The sequence below is a fragment of the Juglans microcarpa x Juglans regia genome, chromosome 6D, assembly GCF_004785595.1.
Source record: "Juglans microcarpa x Juglans regia isolate MS1-56 chromosome 6D, Jm3101_v1.0, whole genome shotgun sequence".
Classification (NCBI taxonomy): domain Eukaryota; kingdom Viridiplantae; phylum Streptophyta; class Magnoliopsida; order Fagales; family Juglandaceae; genus Juglans; species Juglans microcarpa x Juglans regia.
In genome coordinates this window covers 5,158,414-5,169,581 of record NC_054604.1, presented here as the reverse complement: position 1 = coordinate 5,169,581, position 11,168 = coordinate 5,158,414, and the positions used below count along the sequence as shown (strand labels likewise).

The 11,168-nt window shown below is 33.2% G+C and overlaps 1 protein-coding gene across 1 annotated transcript; it reads right to left on the bottom strand.

Annotated features, from left to right (window-relative positions):
• Positions 1–3,448: 3,448 nt before the first annotated feature.
• LOC121234757 (ubiquitin-conjugating enzyme E2 2-like) lies at positions 3,449–9,624 on the bottom strand. Its single transcript, XM_041130846.1, has 6 exons — positions 9,292–9,624; positions 8,431–8,573; positions 8,266–8,291; positions 6,239–6,328; positions 6,068–6,156; positions 3,449–3,802 (listed from the first exon to the last, which is right to left on the bottom strand). The coding sequence occupies exons 2-6, from the start codon at positions 8,553–8,555 to the stop codon at positions 3,674–3,676; spliced, it is 459 nt and encodes a 152-aa protein (XP_040986780.1). The 5' UTR covers positions 8,556–8,573; positions 9,292–9,624; the 3' UTR covers positions 3,449–3,673.
• Positions 9,625–11,168: the final 1,544 nt, after the last annotated feature.

Here is an 11,168-nt window from a genome sequence, read left to right as displayed (position 1 = left end):
TGGTCGCGATTGCCCACACCGCCCAGGAGGGGATGGGGCGGACTGGAGCAAGGTGGCAAGGGGTGAAGGCCCATTGCCCACTCCTAGATTGGAGAATTATGTCATGCGTATTCCACCATCTTCACATTCGTCCAAAACTCATCCCACTCACTCAACAAGTGAAAAATATAAGAATTAGATGGAGGTTTACAAGGAGAAGTAGGAGCAATTTCACTGCAAGGGGCAAAATCTATGTAATCAAATTTCAATAATATAATAGAGAAACTAAGTGAATATAATCGTCGTCTCTCAAAAACCATGGCACAATCAGATTCTAATAGAGTCCTAAAGAGACATTCCATTTTACATTTCTTTTTTAGTTTGCAAAGTTCAAGTTTTATTTGAGTGTTTTTATGAACAATGGTAGATTTAATTATGACTTTAATTTGATGTTTTTTTATCTATCATTGGAATATGTTAAGTTTCTTTTTCCAATATAGATGATTATTTGGTTTTTTATTTATGAAGAATGAAAAATTGTATAATTATAGGTGATGAAATATATTCATCATTAATTCTAAAAGCATTTCCCCCTTTATGATGATAAGTATTTGTTACTAATTCTAAATCATGGCTTGTAGTGATGAGATTTAGTAGTTGTCAGTAGTAGACAATACTTATGAATTTAACTGGTCACCTATTTCTAGACTCATTGTTATTTTATTATTTGTGATTACTAGATTTATGCGGCAAAAGTAATCTTGGCAACATAAATATTTCTTCACAAACAGTTTTCTTTTAGTGACAACTGTTTTGCTCTCTATAATGTTCATATGTGCGATGACATTAATTGTCTAATATTACTGAAAACGAATTCTTTTGTCACAATTGCATTAGTTTTTGCAATAATTTTGATTTCATGGGGATTTCTGGAAACCAAGTATGAGACCTTTCTTAAGACAGAAGTGTCATCACTAAATGTGATACTTTTGCAACTGTGTGTTTTTGTCGTTATTAATAATTTTTAACGACGATATATTTTCAATGAGTTATGGCTACTTTTGTTTTCTTCGCAAAAAATTATTTGCCACGCAAAAATGGTGTCATTTCACACAACTCATTTTTTTTTAAAATAGCCCATTTGTTGAAACAGTGCCATTTAAAGTCATTTTCAACCCAAACGACATTGTTTCAAAATATGGATTATACTTCTCTGAGAACCCCCCCCCCCCCCCCCCAAATCCCTCCCATTCTCTCACTCCCTCTCACTCAAAACTCTAGCAATAGCAGTCGTCGCCCGTTATCTCTACCCTCTCCAACCCCTCCGTCGCATTCCCTTCCCTTTCCAAAATCGTCGCAGCCCTTGCCCCCTAAGGTACGGTCTTGCATTTTCTTTTCTCCTTGACTAACTGTATTTTCTCATTGGCCCTATTTGCAATTTTACAATGTAATGATTCTAGTGAATTAGTGATAAACTCATATATAAATTGTTAGATTCGTTCTTCCCCATTTCTTGATTTGTGAGTCGGAATTTTTTTATCATGGATTTCTTTGGATACTAATAGTTAACATTTTCCCGTTCTTGAATTTAAGTTTCTTTCAGTGGTGGAATCTAAAAGGAAAAAAGAAACTTTTGATCTTATAGTCTCGAAAATTATACTTCTCGATTTTATTTATTTTTTATTTTTTATTTATTTTTGTAGGTTAATAATAATTTAGGTTGAAAATGGGATAAAAGTCAGAACTTGGGCCAAAATGGGCCAAATGGGCCGAATGTGAAAAAACTAGCCCATTTGATAATGGTTGTACCAAGCGGACTGACCGGACCGATAGTCAACGGTCTGGTTCGGTTCGTATGTGAATTCGAGCTTATTCTGGGTGGAGAAACCTTGAATCGAAGGGGTTCAGTCCGATCTCAAAAATCTTCTAGGGACCGATCGGACCGGACCAAATTTACCACTAGTTACATTAGAGGAAGATGTGGGGATTATGATTAAAAAATTAATAAATAGAACTACTGTTGTGAAAATCTTTTCCATTTTCACACCAAAAAAATTTATTTGTGTAGGCTCATAATGTGCAAGCCCCATTAATCTTTTGAAAAAATCAGGAACCAACTCAAAATTATTTTTTCTCAAAAAAGTTGTTCATACACGCTATGAACTTGTAATTTTTTCAAGTGAGATTTTGAGTAATGTTAAATGTAGTCATCGGTTATGCAAGCACCACACACTCATTCTAAAAAGAGTGGGGTCCATCATTAAAAAATTAATTTTTTCATGTTGGTTCCATAAAATAATATTAGATATAGTCATGAGTTGTATAAGCGACGCACACTCTTTTTGAGAAAGAGTGAGTCTATTATTAAAAAATTAATTTTTTCATATTGGTTCCATAAAGTAATCACTTTTTTCAAAATAAGTGTGCGGCGCTTGCGCACTCTATGATTGCAAATATCATTTCTCACTTTAATTTTCAAACATCACTCAAACAAAAAACATTTTTTAATTTCAAAATTTTCATTACATAATTGTTACTCTAATATAACAATCAATACTATTCTTACAAACTTAAAAATAAAACACAAAAATCAATATAACTATTATAAACTGGAAAAAAACTATATTAAAAAATTATATTTAAATGACTTTTAAACTTTATTTATTCAATTTTACAAACTTCAGTACAATAGTTATGTTATTCAATTTTTTCTGTCACATTTTTTAAAATCTCATAAAATATCTTCATTCATGTCATTTCACTTATATTCACAAAATTTTATAATACTTTTAAGATATCTAAAACATCCAAATATGGCCAGATCCCCAACTTTTTATGCAAACGAACAATGAAGAAGCCACTATTGAAGTTAAAAAAAAAAAAAAGCACAAAAACTGTCTTAGAAAGTTCTACTCATAAAGGACATAGTCCAATCTCTCATCAGATGAAGGGCACCCAAAACTTCTATCGAGAGGAACACAACATTCCACAACAATTGATGTGTAGTTGTATCATCAATCATGGGCTGAATTCTTGTCAAAGAAACCATTGTTATTTTGTTAAACTTCAACGGGACTTTTCCCTTACCTCTTCCACGGACCACGCCTATAAGTCATTAATCCTTCTCTGATAATTCGTTGACATTAAGCAAATGAATATATTTTGAAGACGGTGTTACTCTTTAGAACATGAGTTGGACTGGGCCTAAAATTTACGATTTTGGGTTGTATTTAATTACAATTTCCATTGGATTGGGCCTTTATGCTATAATAATTAAATAATTAATAAATATATAATTAATAAAAGTCGGGAATTGGAATGGAGGTTTGTCAGAGTTTGAGCTGAAGTGGAGTGGAGTGGGATTTGTATTTCCCTTTCCCCCACATGTCAGGGAAACTTCTTTGGATCTTTTGAGTAATGAGTCCGCAACAACTTCTATGTTGAAGCAAAGTCCACAACAATTCAATGTAAAGTGATCCATAAATTCTATTTCATATTTAGCATAACAACACGCGACACAGCAATTCATATTCAAATACAAATAAAACTTCCCAAACAATTACGATTGGAAGACATGAAATACAAGATAGAAGTTGATAGGTTTGCACAAATGTTTCTTGGGTGGCAATGTCGTTTTCAAACATTGCCATCAAACAGCCTCACGACTGCCCTAACACCATTGCCCCTTTTGAGTTTAATCTGCTGTCCAGCTCTGCTCCACAATATCTCTCACTCTACGATTGTACTCGCGCTTGTTCTCGCTAAACATCCGAGCAGCTTCTGAATTTGCAGGAGAGTTGGGGTTGGGGTCACACAGCAGTGACTGCAATAACAGGATGATATCTCTTATCATTTCTATATAACGTTCTTGGCAGCAGCTTTCATTAGGTGAACTTCTAATCACTATTTTAATATTTCAACCAGAAATGTGAAATCATTTTTTTTTTTACATATACGAATTGAATTTAGTGAGCATAAAAATATTGAAATATACACGTAGCAAGATCCCAAAGGCATATGCAACACTGACAGGGTAAAAGTCAATTATGTCCACAGTTGTCATTGCTTTGATTGCAGCCCAAGATAGTGGCACAAGCAATGCTATATTTCTAACCATTCAACAATTTTACACATTTTTCTAATAAGTAATAGTGCATAATGGTTCCAGGAATAAGGAGCCAAGTTAGCAACTCTGCTTAAATCTCATATTGCATTTTAGCTTTAGTTGTATGACTGGCCAATATTATATTATATTACAATGCAGTCTTTTGCAGCCTTATCCAAATAACATGGATTTTTTCTTTATTTTTTAAAGATGTGTTCATCAATGTTTTACATGAAACAAGCTGGAAAATTACATTACCAAAGACTTCAAAAAGATATGGCAGGAAATGACATGACGAGCAATTACTACACGGTATCATCAATGTCTTGGATCTCTAAAAAGAATATAGGGGTTTGCCAAATATGACATTCAGACACACATTCATGCAAGCATCTAAGGATTAACATGGGTCGTTCCATTATTTATTTGCCTTGCATAAGAGAAGAATGGTTACGAATAAGAATTTTTCTATCTTTAAGTCAGTGGGTAGAACACACTATCCACATTATTTAAATAGTAAAATTTAAATTGTTTCCCTTGCACCCTCCTAGTCAGGATTGTTTTTGTATATACTGGGCTAGGCCTATTCTTGGAGTAATATACCTTATTTACGTATCAATAAAAAGAATGGGACCGCACATGTAACCATGGTCTCACAGGGGGAACATGCCCATCATAGAGATCCCTCCCTATACATGCTCTAATCCTTAAACACTATACTTGCCCCTCCTACAAAGTTTTTCAAATTTTAAGTGACTCCTGCAAATTAATAAGACAAGAGAGGACTGGGGCAAATAGGCTAATTCAGTAAGTACCCTATCTTTTATCAGCCAAAACACAAGTTTCCTTTAATAATTGCATTTCTTGGGTAATCAGAGTTTAACCAAAGTTATTTTCAAAGGGGGGATAAAAGCTTAACCAAAGTCCAAGTTCAAATATTAACCAAGATTGCATTCATCTTTCCACGAAGGAATTGATTCCTAAATGATGCTTATATTTCTAATGATCCTAACGGCCTAGATCTAGAAGGCCAATGAATATTAGATAGATTTTAGTATTATCTTTTATTTCTTAGCCTCAGAATAGGCAGTACATACCTGGATAATCAACAGTATTTCTAAAAAATATCAATGGGACAGATTCAAATTCGCGAGAACCAAAATGTGTGAGGCAAGAGAAAAATATAATGCACGATATAGAAAGATCCACGGAAAGCTATACTATGACAGTGGGCAACAAAAAGCAGTCTGTAAAAACAGATGATGTTGTCACTAAATTTCTTATTTTGTAATTGGTCACGAAATGGGCACTATAAAAAAGAGCTAACGGTACAGCACTATGGTTTTGGTCAGGAACCCCGAAAAAGGACCAAATTACAGTTCATTTTTTGAACAATTACTTGGAACAGTGATAAAAATAAATGGGCACTCAACATGCAAAGTACAATACACAGGAATGGAATACCTGTTTGACATGACAAAAGCTGGAAAGTTTTTCTACTGGAGGTGCAGAAAAAGGAACAAGTACAAGTCAATTTCATAAACTTGGACAGGGTGATATGCTTTCACTTTGACAGACAGTTGAACTGATCAATCGAAGAAGGTAGCCTGTCATACTGTTGAGGGTTGTGCCAAAGGAGGGTCCTAGAAAGGCTTTTGGACATGGTTCTAAAATTCAACACAAATTTACAAAGATGCATTTACAAAGTACTTAAAAACTTTAAATAAAGCAGAGTTTGGTATTTTTGGGGTGATAGTGGAAAAGTTGACAGATTATTCACCCCTACTGCCGCTCTACTGCGGCTATACACATAGTGGACACAAAGAACCTACAAATCTTGCTTGCTCAACTAGCTGGCTGCCAAGAGACATCTTGTAAATCAAAGAGAATATCATGATGTATGAAATATATGCATTTGATTCACTTGCTTATATGAAACGGTCAACAATTCTACCAACACAAAATAAAAACATTTTATTATACCTGGATAGACGTGAGTATAGCAGCCACATCATATATAGGACTCCACTGATTTTGTAAAATATCCAGACAAATACTTCCATCAGCATAAACTAACAAAAATAAAGTTGCAGTCAGAAACCATAGTTGGGGTAAGATTCCATACATGATAAGATAGTTCTTTATCCAACTTACTATTTGGATGAAACATCCGAGAAACAAATCGCACTGTTGGTGGTTTGTTTGGGTAATCCTCTGTGAACTGCAATGTCAACTTGAACGTGCCTGGATAACTCAAATGAAAATTCTTTTATGAAGATTTATGTTGTTAAGATAATGTTAAGAAACACAAGCGTGGCCATTTATCAGTGAATGGGGGGAGTAAAAAACTCAATACATGCATCCACATACACAAAATCTACACCTCCTGCCCCCTAAAAATATAAATCAGAAACCCAATTAGAGATGATCTCATTCTATAAGAGATCATACGGAGGATTCCAAATGATTCGGATGGAATGCAACTAACCTTCACTTATTCAATATGATTAAGCTAATAAGAAATACCGAATTAGTTTCATCTTATTCCAATTTTGCTTGCACACTTGTATCCAAAACCCAACTTTTAGTATCAAACATGCAGGGCATGGTACCAGCAGAAAGAGAACATTTCCACAGGTCAAAAAATACATTTATTGGGTCCAAATCACCATAATGCCACAAAAATTTTGTACCTCAACACCTCAATAAATGGAGCAACCAGCTCTTACATGCTGCTACTCAATAAACTAGACATATTTGCATCATCTTTAGGGACTAGGGAATGGAATGGAATGGAAAAAATAGAATTTTTTAGCATATTCTATTCCTTCCCAAATGGGAATGGAATGAGTATTTCCTAATTTGGATGTTTAATTAAGAGGGAATGGAATGGGTAGAAGAAAACTCCCATTCCCTCCATTTCCCTCATAATCTCAGTTTTTCATTCCCTCCAAAATTGGGAGGAATGAGAGGGAATGGAAGAAGAGTTAATACCTCCATTATGTTTTGTTAAAATACTAAACTACATTTATTTTTCATTTTCACACGTAGATTCTCATTTATTTTTCTTCTAATTCTCTCTTTACTTGTCCCGTTTATAAATACTTAGTTTTGATAGTTTAAAGTGAATAAGATACTTCAAATAGATCCATAGTAAATTTTCTTATTTATTTGCAAAATAATTCAATATTTTTTTCATTGGCACTGGGTCTCCAAGAACAATGTCCCAATTAATCCTGGGGGTGCATAGGCCCTCGACAAGAAGTTTCCCGCAAGTGCATATTGACATAGTTATTAAGTAAAAATTATATTTTAAAGTCCCTTTCTAAAATTATTACGTGAAAATAATATCAAAATTTCATCTCAATAAAGTACAATTTATAAATTAGAAAATGAAATTCAAGAAAAGGGCATAACGCTAATATTGTTACAAATAATTCATTTACATTCATTTTTATCATATACTTCTAAATAAGGTTATTTACTTTCCATTGCTTTCCCTTCTTTCTTATAAAGCATCCAAACAAGAATGATTTTATTCATTCCATTCCTTTCCTTTCCATTCTTTTCTGTTCCTTATTTTTTTTTTTTTATAAGTAAATTCTTTTCTGTTTCATTCCTTTCCATTCCTTTATAAACTCAATGCATGTTCCTAAAAAAACATTTTATTACAAACCATTCATGTACAGAAAACATGTAAATTTATGCATATTACAGATAAGCTTTTGTAAACAATGAAACCAGTACCTTAAAATAAAATTCCAAAAAAGAATGATCACACTGGAGAATATCATTTTATCTCAACAGGCAGCACAGAAAGGAACACGACCATATTCCATGAACTGCAGGAATATGAAACCATTTTGAAATCCCCCAAATATGAAACCATTCCACCATGTAAAATGCTGGTTTCAGAATATGGATTGTAGTAAAAATGACCAAATTAATAATGGCAAATAGAAAAAGGATCATGCATCAAAGTCTTGCAATGATCTTAACCAAAGAGAGAGTAAATAGGACTTACAGCATCCATTTCTATAGCATGTTGAAGCAAGTAGGAAATATATCAAACAAATTAACCATAATCCATTGGATAGTTCCTTAAATTTTTTTTATAAGTAATCCATTTAAAATTTATACCATTTAATTCAATAAAAGTTTCAGTGCAAGGATTGACTCACCTCCATCCCAAGGAGTATCATCAGGACTGCAATCCAAACCAGACAAGAAACCAGAAATGGCTTATCCAACCGAACTTAAGACAAACTTGAAAAATGAAAGGAAACGGTTTAACAACAAACAAAAATCACAAGAACATATCTTTATGCACTGTATCCGCAACTTACCCGAAAATAACAGCATTCCAAAGCATTATATTGTTGTCTTGGGGTGCCCCACTGATGCCTGCAGGTGGATCTTGTTGCAACCTCTTAAAATCTCTCATCAGCCTTTTCCTTGCTGGAGTCGACATTGTCACCAACTATTATTCCTGCCATTCACCAACCGGAAAAGAAAATTAAAAAGCAAATAAATATGTAGACTCAATGGGGTACAAGTCTATCAAACACTAAGGGCGCATTATGTGGAAAAGAATGACACTTTATTTTTATTTTCTAACAGCCACATTTATGTAAATGCTTTTGTACATGAATATTAAAAATAACACATCAAGGCAACCAAAATTCCATGGAACAGCAACGACCAAACGCGTTCCAATTATTATACAAAACGAAAATTGATACCAAAGTTTATATTTATCTATGAAATTGCACGAGTTCACAAAGATTTAAAGATTTGAAATCAAGTTGCACACACGAGGAACATAGCGTACAAACACCCCGTAAAGGACCTTGATTGTACAAAGCTCCACAAATTCAGAGTTTTTAATTCAATTCAGGAAATCGTTTAGCTCTATATTCAAAATCAAAGCTAATAATCAAAGCTAATAAAATCCTTTCACAACTCCGGTGATAAAGCTTCCCAAATATGTACAGGACAATCCCAATACGAAATCAACGAAACGGTCCACGAAGATATTAGGGTTTTGATCTTCATGGAACACGAAACTCAGATCCTTCTCTCGCCGTGAGCCTCATCATCCACCACAACAACCACTTGGAAAACGAAATTAAAGTAAACGAGACAGGAATTCGTAGCAAATAACAAATAAATTAAAAAAAAAAAAAATCTGTAAAGTTTGTCTCAACTGGAAGTCGATGCGAAGAGAAGCCTTGATTCTTCAAAAGCTCCGGTCTCAGAGAGCAAAAGCTAGAGCTTGGAAGAGGAGCAGAAAGTAGAATCAGAAACTTGGGAACCAGATCAGATCCAACCCATGGAAGGATGCAGAGAGAGAGAGAGAGGGAGAGAGATTGTTATAGGAGAAACTGGGATGTGGTTGGGTTTGGTCTAGTCAGATCGTCCCCACTGGCTCTGGCCCACTTATGGGTTTTTATAGCCGGCGTGTCTCCGTGTGTCTTACGTATATTCTTTCTACATTCATAGGCTGCGTACGTACGCCCGATTGATTCGCTAACTTCGGAAGAAAATCTTTTAGAAACTGAAATCATTTCACGACACATTTCTCTTTAATAATTTATAGTAAAAGAAATTTTATAATATAACGTGTTAAGTAATATTAATTTATAAATTTATTTTCATCATTTCCCTCTTTATAAATAGGTTAATTTTTAAATTTTCTTTTATAAAAAAATAAGATATAATCTAAATATTATGAAAGGTATAGTATTTATAAAATAAAATAAAAATAATATAGTAGTGTGTCACGTAGCATTACTTTTTAATAATATATCATTCAGCCAATTAGGTCATTTAAACCATATGTTATAATGCCTGGTCTCCAAATTATGGGAGAATGGCGTTCGAATTCCCCACTTCTATATAAAAATAATACATGTCATTCAGCTTTTAGGGTCTAGATCAATGAGAGAATTAAATAAATAAAATGAGTTTCATAATATTTATTAAAAATTTAATGTTGTCTAAAAACACTCATTCAAACAATAATAAATATTATAGAATTCATTTCATATGACTATCTTTTTTCTTCTTTAGATTTTAGAGTTCACAATAAAACGGCCTTAGCGAATCTCTTATCTTTTTTTTTTTTTTTTTTTTTTTTTTTTAATTACCAAAAGCTTTATGTATGTCTTATTATGAAGAATATTATGAATATTACATAGAATATAATGCAAAGATTTTTGTGAAATCAACAAACACGATCAGACTTCAAATATATGCATGCATGAACAGGAATATTACAATGGAAAAGGCGAAAAGTCCAGGAAATTGCTAGCTTGCTAGATAGAATTGGTTGTTCGTCGTGACGAGCATGCAGAATCAACAGGAAATATCCTAGCTATGGAATTGTCCAATAATAAAATTAGGAAAATACTATTGTACCACTTAAATTTGACACCTCATTTTGACAACTCTTTAATTTTAATTTTTTTTTACTTAATGATTAAAGAAGTAATTATTAATTTACTATTTTTTTTATATTTTTTAAAAATATTTTAAAATAATAAAAAAATAAAAATACAATTTAACCTAGCGAACAATTTGAACGGTACTAATCAGGCAACAGACAACAGAATAGTACCGCTTAATAAAATTAAGATGGATGTATCAATTATTAGTGTATGCGGCAAATTAAGTAGTACTGTAATTTTCCAACATAAGTACTTTATATATAATGAAAGTAAGAAAGGCCAGCTTCATTAAAAGCAATTCTTGTCAAAAGTGAGCTCTCTGGTTTGACCTCCGTCAAACTTCGACTTCTTTCAGCTAGTATCATGGACATGGATTCTCTTATATAACAAACTAAAGCATCATCTTGGGTAGACCTCAATCTCAGCCTGGTAGAAGATCCAACAAAAGAAACAATAGATTTGGAGTTAATAGGAAGAATTGTTGCAACAAGACCTCTCGACAAGATTTCATTGCATGGCATGGAATTTTTTCAAAAAGTTTCACATTGAAGATCTGGATACAAACAAATTCATTTTCACTTTTCAGTCAGCAAGGGACAAACAAAGGATTCTAAGTTAAGCTCTTTGGAATTTCA